Below are 18,716 nucleotides of genomic sequence, written 5' to 3' on the forward strand. Positions count from 1 at the left end.
CTTGTCCATCTCTGTATGAAGCTTGGAGTTGGAATATATCCTCTTAGCTCGACTCACTAATACATTGATTAAACCAATCTTGTATCTCGTTGAACCAAAAGAGTCCCATCGAGTATACTGGCCTGGTGAACGTGGGCTTTCTATAGATGGATGTAGGAAATGATGATGCAGATGTCTCTACCATGCCATCCAGAAAGGGTAAGCAACCAGAACATTACAATTCCGTGGTGAACTTGAGGGCAGGATGAAGATAATTCATTCAAGAAGGGGTCACAGACTTCATGAGATTTAAACAGGCAAAATATGTCATCCACATCTGTAGTACAAGATGGGGGAATGAGTTACCTGCAACTTGGTCAACTTCTGCAGTTTTTGATAGCCAACAAAGATGTTTGCTAACGTTGGGCCCGAAGGAGAGCCCATGGCTACCGCATAAACTTGGACAAACATAATGTTATTAAAGCTAAACTCAACATCTCTTGTAGCCATGTTCATCAATTCCATGAAGACAGATTCAGAAATGTGTGGATGCTCAAGTTCCATGTGATATAGCAAATGTGTGCATTTATCAATGATCTTTATCAAAGGGACACTTGTAAACAGGCTATCGATGTCAAAAGAACACATTACATTTTCCAAATCAGTAGGACACGTCTCCCTTGTGGCATCAGCAAAAGTGAAACAATCTTTGATGACGAGCATGGAGACCGACTCGAGCGCTGGTTGCAGTAACTCTCCCAGTCATTTCACAAGCTGATGCTGGGCAGAGCCGACCATGGACAGAATTGGTTTCAGTGGAACATTCTGTTTGTGAATCTTCGGTGGACCGTACATTCTTGGACGAAGAGAGCCTACCGGCTTGATCCTCTTGTAAAGGGATATTACAAGAGGATCAAGCTTTACATATTAGCCTGTATGCTAATATTTACAATATCCCTTCGAAAAGAATATTTACAATTTTCCCTTTAGAAGAGGATCAAGCCGGTCAGCTTTCTTCGTCGGAGAATGTATGTTTTGCCTGCCTCAAAACTTAGCAATATTATTTATGAGTTCAAGTGCAAGTGTGATGTTCGGTATGAAGGCAGAATTACCCAGACTGACTGACAATCAAACAGCACGTCTCTTTGTTCATCAGGAAAAACACTATTGGTATGTGAATACAGCCGGTACATGCTTGTAGGAAGGTCCCAGCATCAATCCCAACGTCGTGTGTATCTGATATTGGACAGCATTTGATTGAGAATGCAAACTGTGCTAAACATTATAATGTGGATCCATTCAATATATTGAGTCGAGGATGAAATATAACACATCTCCGAATACTAGAAGCGACAATTATCTATTCCATGGATCCTATGCAATGTCGGCAAAAAGAGTTTGTTTACTCGCTTTGGTTATTTGTGCAAAGAAGAAGAGGAACACAAACTCATCTCACGATCACAGATATTGATGAAGAGGATTCTGCAACAGCCTTAGGGGCTCTGCAACTTCCAATTGGAGAGCTGAACACCGAACAGGCTCCTCCCACCTAGACCATTTTTGGGAGCTGATGATGCATCAGTATAGAACATCCAATCAGAATTAACTTTGTTGATAGGCGTATATTAGACTGTTCTTCTTGCTTACCTCATTCACTTTGTGGGAATATCACCTGATGAGAGCACAACTCAAATCTTTGTAGGTTTATTTTATTCTGTTTTATGGTAACGTCCTTCAAATGTCTCTGTTTATGTCGATATTGATCTTAATATGCAAGATTTAGAGTGCTAGCTTTCTCCGGCTCGTACAGAGCAGTCCGAACAAAACATTTTCATCCAAAAATATGAGGATTAGGTCTTCTTTCGAATGCAACACACATGGCTGTGAGTATTTGCTTATGGGGAGGGGAGTAGAGTGGGGTGTTGAGATTCTTGTTGAAACCCACTCTTCACTTCAGAACTTGAATTGGGCATTACATCACCATCTTAAGTTACCATCATCCTTACCCACTATATTTTCTCCCCCCCCCCCCCATTAACCCTTCCTAACCCAACCCGATTGTTGGTTAGTTTTTTCCTTTCCTCTTCAATTTTTTTTTTCTTGTTCATTTATTCCCTTGTTAGTTTTGTCCATCTGTTACCCCTTCATATTTTTTTAATCATTCTTCTTCTACATCGTCATGTCAGCAATTACCTCGCCAACTCTTCTTGACTACTTGTCGGGGTACACGGCATTAGCCTGTGCTGTACTAATCCTGTTGGCATTTTGACGAAAAGCAGATTTTGTTTTTCTTTTTTTGTGGTCACCTAAAACACTTCCCTTCACCCACTAAAAATAGGGTTGGGGATCATTTAATATTACCTTTCAAATAGCTAAAGACTTAGCCATTTATACTTTCGTCCAAATCCAAACTTAGCAAAAGACATAAAGCACAACAGAGCCATTTACAAATAAAATCCAAATTTATTTTTCAAACTTTTCAGTTTTTTTTGTTTGTTTGTTTGTTTGTAGCCTAAAACACTCCCCATCACTCAGTGATGAAAAATGGTGACACAGACAGACAGACAATTAAACATGTCTCTTCCAGTATCGATTAGGGTCATATGGCCAAAGTTAACATGATAAAGGGAAATTCCCTTTTTCAGCCACTGGCACTCAGTGGAACTAGAAGGGCACTCTGTGGAGTGCGTACCTCCACCATGTAATGCCTGATCCACGAGAACATATCGGGCCCAATACATTTTTTAAACATCGTGCTATCCAGTACTATATCGTTTTTGGCCATATCTCTCAATGGTGAAGAATCACTTTAAAAATTAAATAATTCTCATATCCAGATCCAGATTCGGATCTTCATCAAAATCGAATCAATTCTTCCTTGTCACACCCCCAACGTGTCCACCAAGTTTCGTCCAAATCCGTCCACAACTTTTTGGGATATCGTGCTCTATATCGTTTTTGGCCATATCTCTCAATGGTGAGGAATCACTTAAAAAATTAAATAATTCTCGTATCCAGATCCGGATTCGGATCTTCATCAAAATCGAATCAATTCTTCCTTGTCACACCACCAACGTGTCCACCAAGTTTCGTCCAAATCCGTCCACAACTTTTTGGGATATCGTGCTCTATATCATTTTGGCCCTATCTCTCAATGGTGAGGAATCACTTAAAAAATTAAATAATTCTCATATCCTGATCCAGATTCGGATCTTCATCAAAATCGAATCAATTCTTCCTTGTCACACCCCCAACGTGTCCACCAAGTTTCGTCCAAATCCGTCCACAACTTTTTGGGATATCGTGCTCTATATCATTTTTGGCCCTATCTCTCAATGGTGAGGAATCACTTAAAAAATTAAATAATTCTCGTATCCAGATCCGGATTCGGATCTTCACCAAAATCGAATCAATTCTTCCTTGTCACACCACCAACGTGTCCACCAAGTTTCGTCCAAATCCGTCCACAACTTTTTGGGATATCGTGCTCTATATCATTTTTGGCCCTATCTCTCAATGGTGAGGAATCACTTAAAAAATTAAATAATTCTCGTATCCAGATCCGGATTCGGATCTTCACCAAAATCGAATCAATTCTTCCTTGTCACACCACCAACGTGTCCACCAAGTTTCGTCCAAATCCGTCCACAACTTTTTGGGATATCGTGCTCTATATCATTTTTGGCCCTATCTCTCAATGGTGAGGAATCACTTAAAAAAATTAAATAATTCTCATATCCAGATCCAGATTCGGATCTTCATCAAAATCGAATCAATTCTTCCTTGTCACACCCCCGTGTCCACCAAGTTTCGTCCAAATCCGTCCACAACTTTTTGGGATATCGTGCTCTATATCATTTTTGGCCCTATCTCTCAATGGTGAGGAATCACTTAAAAAATTAAATAATTCTCATATCCAGATCCAGATTCGGATCTTCATCAAAATCGAATCAATTCTTCCTTGTCACACCCCCAACGTGTCCACCAAGTTTCGTCCAAATCCGTCCACAACTTTTTGGGATATCGTGCTCTATATCATTTTTGGCCCTATCTCTCAATGGTGAGGAATCACTTAAAAAATTAAATAATTCTCATATCCAGATCCGGATTCGGATCTTCACCAAAATCGAATCACTTCTTCCTTGTCACACCCCCAACGTGTCCACCAAGTTTCGTCCAAATCCGTCCACAACTTTTTGGGATATCGTGCTCTATATCATTTTTGGCCCTATCTCTCAATGGTGAGGAATCACTTAAAAAATTAAATAATTCTCATATCCAGATCCAGATTCGGATCTTCATCAAAATCGAATCAATTCTTCCTTGTCACACCCCCAACGTGTCCGCCAAGTTTCGTCCAAATCCGTCCACAACTTTTTGGGATATCATGCTCTATATCATTTTTGGCCCTATCTCTCAATGGTGAGGAATCACTTAAAAATTTAAATAATTCTCATATCCAGATTCGGATCTTCATCAAAATCGAATCAATTCTTCCTTGTCACACCCCCAACGTGTCCGCCAAGTTTCGTCCAAATCCGTCCACAACTTTTTGGGATATCATGCTCTATATCATTTTTGGCCCTATCTCTCAATGGTGAGGAATCACTTAAAAAATTAAATAATTCTCATATCCAGATTCGGATCTTCATCAAAATCGAATCAATTCTTCCTTGTCACACCCCCAACGTGTCCGCCAAGTTTCGTCCAAATCCGTCCACAACATTTTGGGATATCATGCTCTATATCATTTTTGGCCCTATCTCTCAATGGTGAGGAATCACTTAAAAATTAAATAATTCTCATATCCAGATTCGGATCTTCATCAAAATCGAATCAATTCTTCCTTGTCACACCCCCAACGTGTCCACCAAGTTTCGTCCAAATCCGTCCACAACTTTTTGGGATATCGTGCTCTATATCATTTTTGGCCCTATCTCTCAATGGTGAGGAATCACTTAAAAAATTAAATAATTCTCATATCCAGATCCGGATTCGGATCTTCACCAAAATCGAATCAGTTCATCCTTGTGACACACCGAACCTGTGTACAAAAATTCATCCGGATCCGTCCGTAACTTTTTGAGATATGCTGAGGAGAGGACAGGTGAAAACACAACCTCCTCCACCTTCGGTGGCGGAGCGAAGTACAACTCTGTACCGAGATCTCTTCTCGTTGATTCATATCATGTAAATCAAACGACGTGGAAAATACAAACACATTATTTGAGTGAACTGCTTTTAAAGAGATATTGTTACTATTGTCGAGTTGAATTGGTCATTTCCCACCAAATCGTCGACCATTTACCTGCTAATATCATCCACAACATTGTACCGATATATTATCATCCACAACATTGTACCGATATGTAGTCATTTTTGTGATCACGATTGCATTGACTGTACATGTACCCAGAAATATTAACGTATTGAAAAAAAAAATAAACATGTATCAGTAAACAGAATAGCTCATGACGTTCAACGAAATACCTCACGTAACTGCACCAATCGGCGATCGAAATAGCCCACCGATTAATAACAAGGCCACCGATTGGTCCAATGTGTTCGCCGAGTGCAGCATCATCGTTACGCATTGGTCCACCAGTTCCTTTCCCTTCTCTTGCCTCGTCCGGTGTTCCAGTCTCGCCATTTTGGACTCAGGATTGCCTTTCAGGTGTAAACGAAGTTTGGGGTCCGGATGGAGGTGCTCTTTCCGTGATTATGGCTCAGGTAGGAGTGTTAATATGACTGATTGAGCCTCGAACGGCTGACTGGTGCCCAGGGCTGAGTAAGGCGGACGCCCATTGGCCGCGTGACGTCACTTCGTACACTGTTTATTTAATTTAATTTTATTTATTTATATTTATTTTTCACTGCGTTTCTGTGTTGTTTTTATCGCGTCATGATATCGGAATATGTTAAAACGGTGCACGGAGGTTCACTTGTGTTCGTCATCATGTGCCGCACTCTGTGGAGCCGTTGGTGTTGCCGAACCAGTTAATGGACAGCGGTTATGTTCGGTGGTTTGCCATTGCCTTTACAGCCATCATTGAGGACAGAAATTTGTCGTTTATTCAGCATTCCGATGATGACAAACTCTTCATGAAAGGCATTGTGGGATATTTAACATCCACCAATCAACGTTCGTCCGAGGGAGGGTGCGCACGCAGCGCATGAGCATGAGCATCACCAGGACGGCAGTTTACAGCTCAGTTGGGATTTGATCCCAGGCTGCACAGCTCAGAGGGAGAGTGTGTATCTCCAGACGATGTGGACAGCTGCAGAGCCAGGGCTAATAATGACGTGTACATGTTAAATAATAATAATAATAATAATATACCTGCGTTTAGTACCTCACTGTAGTGGGGATGGGTAGCGCAGGATTGTAGAGGTAAATGTAACCCTGTTTTGGAAGAAAGAATCCAGAGAACAGAATAAATGTGTGAGCTATAGACCTGTTCGTTTTTAAACTTCCTTCAGTTGTGGGGAATATGTTGAAGATGTTAATTAAGAACCAGATGGTGAACCATTTAAACAAGTACAAACTAATTAAAGGTAGTCAGCATGGATTTTACCAAAGGTAGTTCCTATTTAACAAATCTTTTTTTGGAGTTCCATGAAGCAGTGTTTGATTGGGTGGATGAGGGAATGCCAGGAGACATAGTATATCTCGACTTTAAGATGGCATTTGATAAGGTACCACATCGGAGGTTGTTAGCCAAGGTGAGGGCTTGTGGAGTGGCTGGTCAGGTAGATCATTGGATTGCAAACTGGATTAGTGATAGGAAGCCAAGAGTGGCTGTGAGTGCGAGGATGTCTTGCTGGGAGGATGTAAGTAGTGGGGTACCTCAGGGATCAGTACTTGGACCATTACTTTTCATTATTTAAACAAACAATTTGGATAATGGGGTGAAGAGTCAGCTTTTAAAATTTGCAGGTGACACAAAGCTTGGAGGTAAGGTGGATAAACAGAGAGGGTGGTGATCAGATTTGGGAAAGCCTAGATACTTAAATAGATTGGGCAAAAGATTTGCAGATGCAATTTAACATAAATAAATTTAAGGTGATATGGATGTGAAAGAACAACGAAAATAGAGATTACTAGCCGGGAGGCGACGATGGTTCGCGGACATTATTGAACAATGCCACGATAGGTACAATTGAGTTAGTGGAAGCTTTTGAGGAAGCCCTACCATAAAAACCTATCTCTTCCGTCAAAATTGATCAAATCAAATCGGATTTTTTATATGTTGTACTTATGGACATTACGCACAGCTTCTAGGAAATGAAATTTCAAGAAAAAAAATCGAGAAAATAAAAAGTTCAAGTAGGTGTGGGATGCCCCTCATACAAAAAGACACAACTAGACCATGACATCTAGCTTGTGTCCAAGTTTCATCAAGATTGCATCAAACATCACGGATAGTCCGGGAGCCAACCTGTGTACGAGGCTGTTTTAGGGTTGGACCTTACAGCCTCTGCTATAAAATTTTACACCCCCAGGATGTTTAGATATATGTTTGCAGTTCATGAAAACCAATGTTGGCAATTCATAAGCTCTTGCGAAAAATTTTGGCGGCCGTTTTTGTTTGAGGAAGATTTGAAAAATTTGATAAAACAGCAATTGTCAATAAAATTTCTAAAAAAATTAAAAAATCACATTCATGAAAAATAAATGTGAACTAAATGTAAGAATTCAATCAGTGCATTGTAAAATGACAAAAAAAATTGCCTTTGTGAAAGTAAACCTCGTAAAAGTACATAATTTTGTGAAAAATGCCTTAAAAATAACGTTTTTTGAAGATGGCCTTTAGAACTTTTCTCATCATAGGCAGATGCTGCATTAGAATACTAATTTCTCTTAATGTGATATGAACATGGTATCCATGGCTAATTAAAACAGCAAATTTGATTGAGTTCTATCAATTTTTAAAGAGAAAATTAACATTTTTGTCAACCAAAGTTCCCCCTACCCACAAAATCCTCTTACTCTATTGAACACAGTTCGGTTAAGGTTTGCTGGATCCAGGTTGGGTACTTCACAGTTCACTCTTCCAAAGGAAAATTCAATGGTGTTTGGAGTGATATGGCCCTGGAGCAGACATACAACAATGAAGGGAAGACATCTCTGTTCAAAGGCATATCTCAGGCACCAGCTGCTCGAGATAAATATGTGAAAACAGCACCATTTCTCACAGCTGTATCAGAGAACATAAAGTCTATGGCTAATCTAGGCCAACAGGAATCTACTCATCATGGAGAAACACATAAGCAGGCAACAGAAGAACATATGCATGTTGAGGAGATCAATAAAGTGATATGCCAGCAGATGATAAACCCATTCCAGTGTAACAACCAAGTGGTTCTGCTCAATAGAGCAACTGGTGAGAAGGCTGCTTCAAAAGACTTGGTCCATGCTCAAGCTAAGGGCATGGAAGCCATTATGAAAGCAGAAGAGGTGGTCTCTATTAAGATTGAACCACTGAAGCTGGTAACTTTCTCCTCACAGAAGAAATCAAAACCATCAAGGAAACAGAGTTTAATCAGGATCTATCAAGATGAGACTGCAACTACACGTGTGCTGTGTTTCTATCGAGATGCCGACCCAGTCACAAGACAGATTGCATTTTCCCATGAGTGGACAGACTATCCATCATCCCTGTTTGAGGTTGATCCACGCTTAGCACAGGGGGTTGTAATGCGCAAAGGCAACAAGTCTGATTTCGTGGCAGTGCTAATTGCTGAAGCTGAGCAGGATGTTGTTTTACAGCTGCCATCATTACCACAGAGTGACCTATACACAGTTTATCTGGTAGACACAATGGCATTTGTAAATAAATACCAAAAAATGGGTGCGAAAACATTTGGTGAACTTCCCCAGCTGTATCTTCGCAAGCAGGTGTATCCTGCAGTTGAAACCTGAAATGTGCAACTGTGTCAACATCATTGGTGATCAGTATGATTTTGATGATAGCCATACTTTGAAGGGTGATGAGCAGCAGAGGAGAAACCAGACAGACCAGGCAAGACAATTCTCACCATCCAAGAGTCTAGAAATTCCGGACTGGAATTTACTCATGAAGAATCCAAGAAATAAAGGAAATCTTCAGAACTTCATTGGCACTTCCCTTTGTGAGAGTCCTGAAGCTATTCCGGATGGAGTGACCATCATTCTTGGTAGTATGATGGAAAACAAAGGTCACACTCTTTCCATCACATCAGCATCAAGTTCAGTTCTGGACTTACCTTGTGAAGAACATGAAGAGGCAGACACAAGGATTATTGCTCATCTTGCGTATTGTGTGGAATATCTTGATCACCATCGAGCTGTTGTGCATGCAACAGATACAGACATAATTATGCTGTGTATATATCACTTCTGCTGCTTGAACACATTGCAAGAACTCTGGATACAACGGCAGAATCAATACCTACCTATTCATGAGCTGGTAGAAGTGTTGAGCAAGAAGTACCAGAAAATCCTCTTGATGTCGCAGCTACACTTCTGTGCACATATGTGTTGTGTGGATGTGACACAGTGAGCTACCCATTCAGAAGGGGAAAAGAAGAGGTCAGGTCAGGTATGGGAGCATGTGCCAGAACAGCGCGTCGCTGCGTCCACTTTCCGCCGGTACTCCAGGGGCCTCCGTCTGGCCATCCCCCAGGCAGATGCCAGGCCCATCCCCATCTCCTTGAGATGATGGTCAACCTGCTGCAACCATGAGGCACGTGGTCGGCCCACTGGCCTCCTCCACTCATGAGACTCCCTCGCTGAGAGAATCTGGTGAGCAGGATCAGCGTCAGGAAAACGAGCCACATGTCCATACAGCCGCAGCTGACGCTCACGGACTATGCAGGTAACAAATCTCATCCGAGTCTCTCTCAGCAACCGCTCGTAGGACACAAAATCCGACCAGCGATAGCCAAGGATTCTCCGAAGAGACCTGGTACCAAAGGAATTAAGTCTCCGTCTCAGATCCTTGGTCAAAGTCCAAGTCTCGCACCCATAGAGCAAGACTGGAAGTACCAAGGACCTGAAGACTCGGACTTTCGTCCTCCCGCACAGGTACCGGCAGCGCCACACCCCATGATCCAGTGAATCCATGACTCCCCAGGCCCGACCCAGACGTCTATTGACCTCCGGAGACATGAATATCACTGCCAAGGTAAGTGAATCTCTCCACGACCTCAACATCCTCACCACAAACAGACACAGACAGGACAGCAGCATCCAAGATGTCACCGAAAGCCTGGATCTTAGTTTTGACCCAAGAAATCCGTAATCCCAATGGCTCCGACTCCTCATTCAGCACCTCGAGGGCCCCCAAGAGGATGTCTAAAGTCTCCGCAAAGATGACTGCATCATCTGCAAAATCAAGGTCTGAGATCTTGACATTGCCAAACGATGCACCGCAACTTGATCTCTCCGACATCCTCCCTAAAATCCAGTCCATACAAGTGCTGAAAAGTGTGGGGGCAAGTACACATCCCTGACGAACTCCAGTAACAACTGGAAATAAGTCAGAGATGGTACCACCACACTTCACAGCACTCTTAGTACCAGAGTAGAGTTCAGACATCAGATCGATCAGTTTCGGTGGCACCCCACGAAGACCAAGAATCCTCCAGAGGACATCCCGATTCACTGAATCGAACGCTTTACAGAGATCAACATAGGCTGCAAGCAGCCCCTGCCGAAACTCTCGTCTGCGTTCGGTGAGGACACGAAGTGCAAGGATACGGTCAATCGTTGACCTCTTTGGTGTAAAGCCTGACTGCTCTGGACGCTGGTGCTCAAGCAGATGGTGGCAAACCCTATCGAGAATTATCCGAGCAAAGACCTTGCCCGGCACTGAGAGCAGCGTCACCCCTCGGTAGTTTTTGCAGTCTTGGCGATCACCCTTCCCTTTCCAGAGAGGGACAACAAGGCCCCTCTTCCAGTCAGTTGGGATGATGCCTGTGTTCCTGTGAAAAGAAGAGCCGCACAGGTTTCTCTGGGACTGATAGGAAACCTTCCCCACCTTGTTGATTTTGGAAGAGATAGTGAAATGGCAGCAACAGAATGTGTCATTGATGAGGCCAGAGTATACTGGACTGCTCTGCATGGCCAAAAAGGGTTCAGCTGTTTGGATACCCTCAGGCAGCATATGTTTGTCTCTTCAAAATTAGACCTTAGGTCACTGCCAGCAACAGAAGATGTGTTTTACTTCCTTGTTTTAAGAGCATTGTATCAATTGCTTCTGTATAGACGTGCACATCTCAGTGACCGAGCACTTCCCCCAGCCACAACATTTGGCAGAACCCTTATCAATGGAAAACTGGTCCCAATTCTCATGTCTAAGCCAGCCAAGCCAAACATAGACAAAACGGTGTCTTGCATGTGCAAATTATCCAAATGTCTGAAACGATGTTCATGCAAAAAGGCTGCTGTGCCTTGCTGAGTGACATGCATATGCCTTGGTCAGAGAGGTTCATGTGGTGGAGTTGTTTCAGAGAGTGACTCTTCCTCTGAAGAGGATGTTTCATGTCACAATATTGTGTTAATCCATTTCTAATTTTATCTTCCTTAAAACCATGGCATGTAAAAGTATGTTCTTGTTCCTGACCCCATTGATAGTCAAGCATTTCTGAGTTACATAAATCTTTTGTTGTTTGACATATAACCTTGTCAATTGAAGGTAGGTTAAATCTACACCAATTGTGATATAGGAAATGAACTCCTCTTTAATATGAGGGGTCATTTGTGTATATAGGTTTAGTGGTTATGATTTTAGGACAATATGAATTACCCCTACCCCCATCCTACATCTTCGCTTTTGCCAACATTTTGTTATCAGAGGGGGCTCGCAAAAGTGTTGACTGTGTTGTTGCGCAAGAGTTTCACCATTGCCAACATTGGTTTTCATATACTCAAAGGGTGTCTCTTTATGAAAATCAACACAAAAATTTTATAGCAGACCGGGCAATTTTTTTTTAATTTTGATCGGTTGGCTCCCGGACTAGGAGCTATGCTCTGGAGAGAGTCACAAACAGACAGACAGACACAACGAAAATAGTGGTCACTGCTGGCACCCGCGTACCAACAGGATGAACTAGAAGGGCACTCGGTCGAGCGCATACCTCCGCCCTGTAATGCCTGATCCCTGATCCACGAGAACATATCAGACCCAATACATTTTTGAGATATCGTGCGATATATCGGTTTCGCCCTATCACTGAATGGTGAAGAATCACTTTTAAAAATTCTAGTAGTCAGATCTGGATCAGGATCTTCACCAAAATCTAATCAGTTCATCCTTGTCACACACCCAATCTGGCCACAAAATTTCATCCGGATCCGTTCACAACTTTTTGAGATATCCTCCTTCACCTTCGGTGGCGGAGGTAATGATGAAAATAGAGATTACAGGATGCAAGGGGTAATTTTGGAGCGTGTCACACAGGAGAAGGATCTGGGGGTGGTAATAGATACGGAAAGTAAGCAGTCAGCACAGTGCCAGGGAGCTATAGGTAGAGCAAAGAGGGTTTTAGGTTGTATTGTATTTGTCGGGGATAAATTATAAATCAAAAGAGTTCGTGTTCACACTGCAGGAATTTAGAGAGCCCCCATCTAGGACGTTGTGTTCAGTTTTGCTCACCACATTCGAGGAAGCACGTGGCTGACATGGAGCGGGTACAGCGTCGAGCTACGCGATCGTTTCCGGTGCTAGAATGGATGAAATCGACAGACCGCTGGTGAAAGTATGCTAACTGCCATGGGAAACAAAGAGAAGTTGTTTCAGGAATTTATGCTTCATCAGTGCAAAAGAGTTCTTGAATCTGCACAAGTCCCATGTGGAGCACTTCGCTGGGAAACTGATGTTATACCGGTAACTTTCAGGAGAGAATGGACAACAGGCTGAGAGCGAACAGTTCATGGGAATGGGGATTTGTCCATCCTAAGTATGAAATGGAGCATTAAAACAATCTCAGCAACCCTTTGACTGAAGGCTAATCTCAAAATTAAGCCTGGTGTTGGCTTAGTGGTTAGGGTGGCGGCTTGGGATCCTAGGGTACTGAGTTCAAGCCCCGTTGGCTGCTGAATTAAAAAATACACCAGGAGGTTGACTCAGCCCGTCTTCCTTCCGAGGTCGGCAAAATGAGCACCAGTTTACTGCTACATGGAAGTTTACAGTTTACTTTACGAGGGGGACACTGCATCAGCGGCACAGCCGAGTCCCAACCAATGATGCAACCAGCAGCCACATGCTGCACGAGAGAGAGAGAGAGAGAGAGAGGGAGAGAGGGAGAGAGGGAGAGAGGGAGGGAGGGAGAGAGGGAGAGAGGGAGAGAGGGAGAGAGGGAGAGAGGGAGAGAGGGAGAGAGGGAGAGACACAGACACAGACACAGAGAGACACAGACACAGACACAGACACAGACACAGACACAGACACAGACACACACAGACACACACAGACACACACAGACACACAGAGACACACAGAGACACAGAGAGAGAGAGAGAGACACACACAGACACACACAGACACACACAGACACACACAGACACACACAGACACACACAGAGACACACAGAGACACACAGAGACACACAGAGACACACAGAGACACAGAGAGAGAGATATCTCAAAATTAAGGATTCCATCTTGCCGATCTACCATTATAGTTTGAAATGCCACTTCAAAGGTAAGAACACCTAAATGAGCTTTACTGATATCCGATTATTGTTCAGCTCAGGAGAAAGATGGTAAAATATACCAATCGGAGTCGTAGACACCACTGGAGCCAGAGAACATACATCCGTACACGTGAGAGTTCACCACTTTCTGCAGAAATGTCAAAACAAAGTGTGAATTGAGTGGACAATCTGAAAATGGGAGTTATCAGCATGATATCGCAAAAAAAAAAACAACAACATGAAATCCCAAACGCATCGATTGGCCACGATTGCCTGGAAAACCTTTCGAGTTGAACCTTCGGAAGAAATCCAGTTCTTTCAGGTTCTTCTTCAATGACGGGTTTTGTTTTCGCTTTCGGTTCTAGGATCACTTTAAGGTGATCATAGCAACTTAACGCATCCCTGGATTCCGAATTATGAAACGTCGTTTCGGAATCGAAATAGACGGATTCAACGTTGCAAATCACTTTTACCATATCATGTGTAATAAAGGTGAAAATTCAGAAGACCAGGAACTCCATGTTTTTAGCACCGCAGGAAGAACCTGTCCAGTAGCACTTTTAACCCTTCCTTGCTTTGGCTTCTTCATAAGCCTTAACTTGTGTACACGTCGTAAAAAAGAAGAGATCGCGACCCACTGATTCCTAATAAGTAAGGCCTAACAAGGAATTGCATCTTCAAGCCAATGATGTAGATTGCACTAATCACCTTGTATTTATCATCAGGAGGTTGAGAATTAATTGAACGTTTTGTTTTCATCACAGATTGTTGTGGAGACGGAGTTCGCAGCCGAAGAGGTGCCATTTGTTGCGGAGGAGGTGGAAGGTTGCTGCGTGTATTTGGAAGAAGAAGAAGCCCCATCCAGGAAGGGGAGGAACAGGAAGCGAGGCAAAGATGAAATGGATGCATTGAAAAAGCCAAAGAAACCGCGGTATCTCCTTCCTGCCGTGTCCGGTCCATCCGTTGGTCCTTACCGTCATCGCACCTTGTTCGTAGAACCCATTTATGGATGACTTGCGTGGAGAGGAGGTTAAGAATTGAGAAGAGGAAGAGGGAGGTCAAATTCTGCCCTTTATTTTGGGATGATATGTGGTGCTGCCTCTTCCTCCTCCCCCTTCGTGAGCAGCACAAGGCTGCGAGTAGCATGATTGGTTGGGGGCACAGCTGAGCCGCTGATACAGTGCCCCGTTACCAGTACACTGGTACTCGTTTCTCCGACCTCGGAAAGATGATAGGCTGAGTTAACCCTACCTGGTGTTAATTCAAAGGCCTGACAGGGGCTTCAACTCAAGACCAGAGCCTCTTAAGCCAAGCTTAACCGTTAAGCCAACACCAGGCCTATGGTGCTGCCTTTTTCTAAGAACCATTTTCATGTCGATTCCTAGTTGCCTTGAGGCATTTAAGAGTCGACCTATCGACCTTGCGTCGTATATATGGAACATGCAGATTACCTCCTTCCCAAAGGTTCCCTTTTCCTCCAAAGGTTATTGATTCGCAAGCTGGGGTTTTTTTTTTCCATATTATGCAAGGTTTATGAATAAGCTTGTGCATTTATGACAATGACAAGTGGAAGCCGATGGACATCGTCACAGAATATGGGATTTAAATTTGGGTTTGTTGGGGACGTGGGTGGAGGGATTTCGGAAAGGATTCCATTTTATATGCACCGTTTTTGGGCCTGTTCCAAATTGAACATTTAACATTTAAGAGTCAACAACAAACTGTGGATGTGCAGCAGTTTTGTATGTAGGGTAGGGCAGGTGACCTCTCTGAAGGTCTTTCGTGGGTCACCTGGATTTTTGCTGACATTATAATAAGACCAACATAGTAATTCTTCTGAGGATAACTCGGGTCCTACGAGCTCGCAATCCAAATCCTTACGACCGCTGCCTTCGTTTGGGTTTGAACTCCCAACTTCTTGGATGTCCATTGTCTTCACCACTGACCTATAATAGTTACCAAATCTTTTTTGGCATACATAATAAATAGATTAGTGGTTTAGTCTTGAAATCCATTGAGATTGAGTTGATAAGTGTATGGTAAAGATAAAGTATTGGTTTTTTTCTCTCAACTTTGGTTTATGCAGAACAGCCCTGGACCAGGTAACTAGTAAAGTGTTCTTCCCATCGTTATCTTAGATTTCATAAAGTATTGCATCAGCTTCTTCTTCGTTCCTATGCAACACAAGGCTGCGGGGTAGCATTTTTGCATGAGGGTGCAGCAGTGCCACTGATGCAGTGCCCTGTGCTGGTTAGGGCAGGAACTTGTAATTTGCCCATAGTGCCGGCGAATGCTCACCCACTCGTCTCGCGAAAGACACCGTGGCATCGCTAACGCCCGCCAAACGAATGCCGGCAGACGGGACACCCAGTTTAACGTCCATCCGAGGGACTGCATCAGCTGGATTTACTTAATTTCCTCCTTGACAGGAAGGCTATCAAACTCTAACATAGTTTGCAAATTGAATGTTTCCCCATCACCAACTAATTATTGATGCAGGTGAGAGGCCATGTGACATGTTGTTATTAGTAACATGTATGACATTTTGAGGCCTTTCCAGCTTTGCAGGGGAGATGTGTGCTCTGAAAGAAGAGGAATAAAAAGCAGGAGTTTGAGAACAGAGGGACTTGGTGGGGGGGGGGGGTGGGGGGAGTGCAGGGAGGGGGGGGGTATGGTGTTGGAAGGAAATAAAGTGAAGTATAGCATAAGTCTTGTATAGTTATGAGTATACTCCTGGTTACCGACGACTGTGATACGTCTTTTAATTGTCTTGTTCATTTTATAAGTTTCAATTTTGGGTACATGCCAAAAATCTCGTCACACAAGTGTGTACGTTAAACTTCACGATGTTTCCTGGTGTATTTAACCAGGTATGCAGGCACGTTCTCCAGGTAAGCACACGATGCCTTAGTCAACGTTGTAATTAAACTAAGCTGAAACTAGGTATTTATATTGCTTCTGAATCCCAAACTCTCACTTGTAGTCACCTCCAAATTGCAGTTGTATCCTTCCCAAGAACTCTTACTTGGATAAATGGAGATGTGACTAAAACGTGACCCGACTTTGTGTGATGCAACTCCTCAACCTGTGCACTGCAGCCCTGCATACCTACACTACTATCTGGACACGCATGCGCAAGTTCAGGAGCTGCATCCTGAACTTTCACGTTCTGAAATCAACAAGAAGGTGAGCGAGGCATGGCGGCGCCTGCCGGTGAATGAGCGCCGAGTCTACGTAGAAAGGACGTCGATGGAAAAGGCCCAGATTGACCCGGTCAGTATTAACTGGGGAGCACACGAGCTCCACCGACATTTATGGACACTTGGTTTACTTGCTAAAGAGAAATTATGTTTGTGATAGGACTATAAACTTGAATGGTTGTGGTGACCGGTATTGAAGGAGACTTTTGTTTCCATTTAGCCATTACATTCCATGTGATATAATGGAATGAGGGTGCATCCTTCGATGGAGGTTCTTGTCTCTCCTCTCTTGTTCGTCGTGGCACAGAAATACACTCAAGTACCCGAATCCTCACCGATCCCCTGCATGCCGGGTTTTCGGAGAATCTTACCACGATCCATGCTCGTCGTACAGCCCAAGGAGGCAAAGCCCGCAAAGGAACATCAGGACTTGCCTGTAGCTTGGGCAAAGACTGCAGGTAAGCAAAGCCAGTGTTTTCAGCTGTGCCACGGTTCACTTGGTTTTCCTTGCGCCATGTAACATGGTGGGTAAAAATGTCATTGCAAAGGTTTCCTGCCATTGTTGATCCTTAACCTCCTTGTCAGACAGGCAATGGCCTTGACAGCCTTCACTGTTTCCAGCAGTTCCAGATCGCGCCGAGTCGGATGCCATAACGCAGCATGCTGTACGCGGCCTGCTTGGCTGCGAGTGCCACGATGCGAGTATCAGTAATTTTGGAGATGAAAGCGTGAAATTGGACCTGGATCCGGAGTCCGGAATGCACATGGAGATGGACATGGGTAGCGGCATCGTTTCAGCAAGCATTATTGTCGAGGTGCCAGAAGAACCTGCATGGTGTGTTGCTTACCTCTTGACGTACCACCATCTCTCAAGACGTAAACACCCAATGTATATGATGAGTTGATTTTGATACTGAATGTACATTAGCTTTTACACTACTCTTTATTCCCTTGTCAGTGCAACAGAGCATGCTCCCTTGACCTTGGCAACACCGGGCATTGAAGGCTTGATACCTGTTTCCATGGAAACCTCGACATTAGAGCAGGCAGTTGCCATAGCAACAACATCTGCAACGGCAAATATGACATCCAGTCAGAAACAGGAGGACTTTCTTGGACCAACGGTTATCTCAAATCAGGTGAAGTGTCTATTTATGTGTTTATTTGGTATGATTGAGGAGTGTGGAATTGTGCATTGCGTTGCTCTGTGCAAATTTGGAAATGGTGATTGAGATGGTGTTGAGCTTGTAATCATGTCCTTCCTGCAGCCCACTGACGCAACAAACTACGTCATTTTGTCCATGCAGCGTAGATTGCAGGATGACAGCACAGTCAAACAGGTATGCCAGCTTTTGCTTATAGCCTAGTTTCAAAACGAGTAATTGTGCATTAGCAGAGAGCCACTCTTCCATTGTATGCATTGTCATTATGTTAAAGCAGAGATTAATTTTATCCATTTCCGCAGTTTTTCTATGCGATAAAGTATTCCTGATGTGCACCTTTCACAGCATACCTGAATAAATTGATCTCTGCATGCCTTTCACGAGAGAGTGGATTGAATGTGCACAGCTTGCCTTTAAACACTTTGCAGATGAGACCAGGTTGTTGTTTTTGTTGTTGTCACCTTGGTCCTTCGTCAAGGTGGAACTCAAGGTGGAACTCGTCCTTGGAACTCAAAGCTGCCGGATGCTTTCAGAGATCTGTTGTTGAAGAGATGTCTGTGTTGGACCAGGGAGGGGAAGTTTGTCATAATTTGTGGGGTGGATAGAGGGGACATATTGGGTTTATTGTGGGTTTGGGCCTGTGTTGATATTGCATAAGGGAGGGATGGTTTCCAGACTGGAATCTGGCCAGATGGA

At 43.4% G+C, this 18,716-nt stretch overlaps 1 protein-coding gene across 7 annotated transcripts in view; it reads left to right on the top strand.

The window, feature by feature from the left end:
• The first annotated feature begins 5,435 nt into the window (after window positions 1-5,435).
• Window positions 5,436-18,716, top strand: part of HMGXB3 (HMG-box containing 3) — a 94,800-nt gene continuing 81,519 nt past the window's right edge. For 2 of the 7 annotated variants that reach the window (XM_085859369.1, XM_085859372.1), the window contains exons 1-7: window positions 5,436-5,709; window positions 14,422-14,545; window positions 16,756-16,930; window positions 17,165-17,315; window positions 17,479-17,692; window positions 17,816-17,996; window positions 18,126-18,197. In XM_085859369.1, the coding sequence (XP_085715495.1) occupies window positions 5,451-5,709; window positions 14,422-14,545; window positions 16,756-16,930; window positions 17,165-17,315; window positions 17,479-17,692; window positions 17,816-17,996; window positions 18,126-18,197 (1,176 nt within the window). In that variant the 5' untranslated portion in view covers window positions 5,436-5,450. Of the gene's footprint in view, window positions 5,710-5,879; window positions 6,000-14,421; window positions 14,589-16,755; window positions 16,931-17,164; window positions 17,316-17,442; window positions 17,693-17,815; window positions 17,997-18,125; window positions 18,198-18,716 lie in introns of those variants that run through there. The other 5 variants (XM_085859370.1, XM_085859373.1, XM_085859371.1 and 2 more) reach the window with 5 other exon arrangements.

Source organism: Eptatretus burgeri, chromosome 16, assembly GCF_056783735.1.
Source record: "Eptatretus burgeri isolate ZD-2024b chromosome 16, Ebu_testis_v1, whole genome shotgun sequence".
Lineage (NCBI taxonomy): Eukaryota > Metazoa > Chordata > Myxini > Myxiniformes > Myxinidae > Eptatretus > Eptatretus burgeri.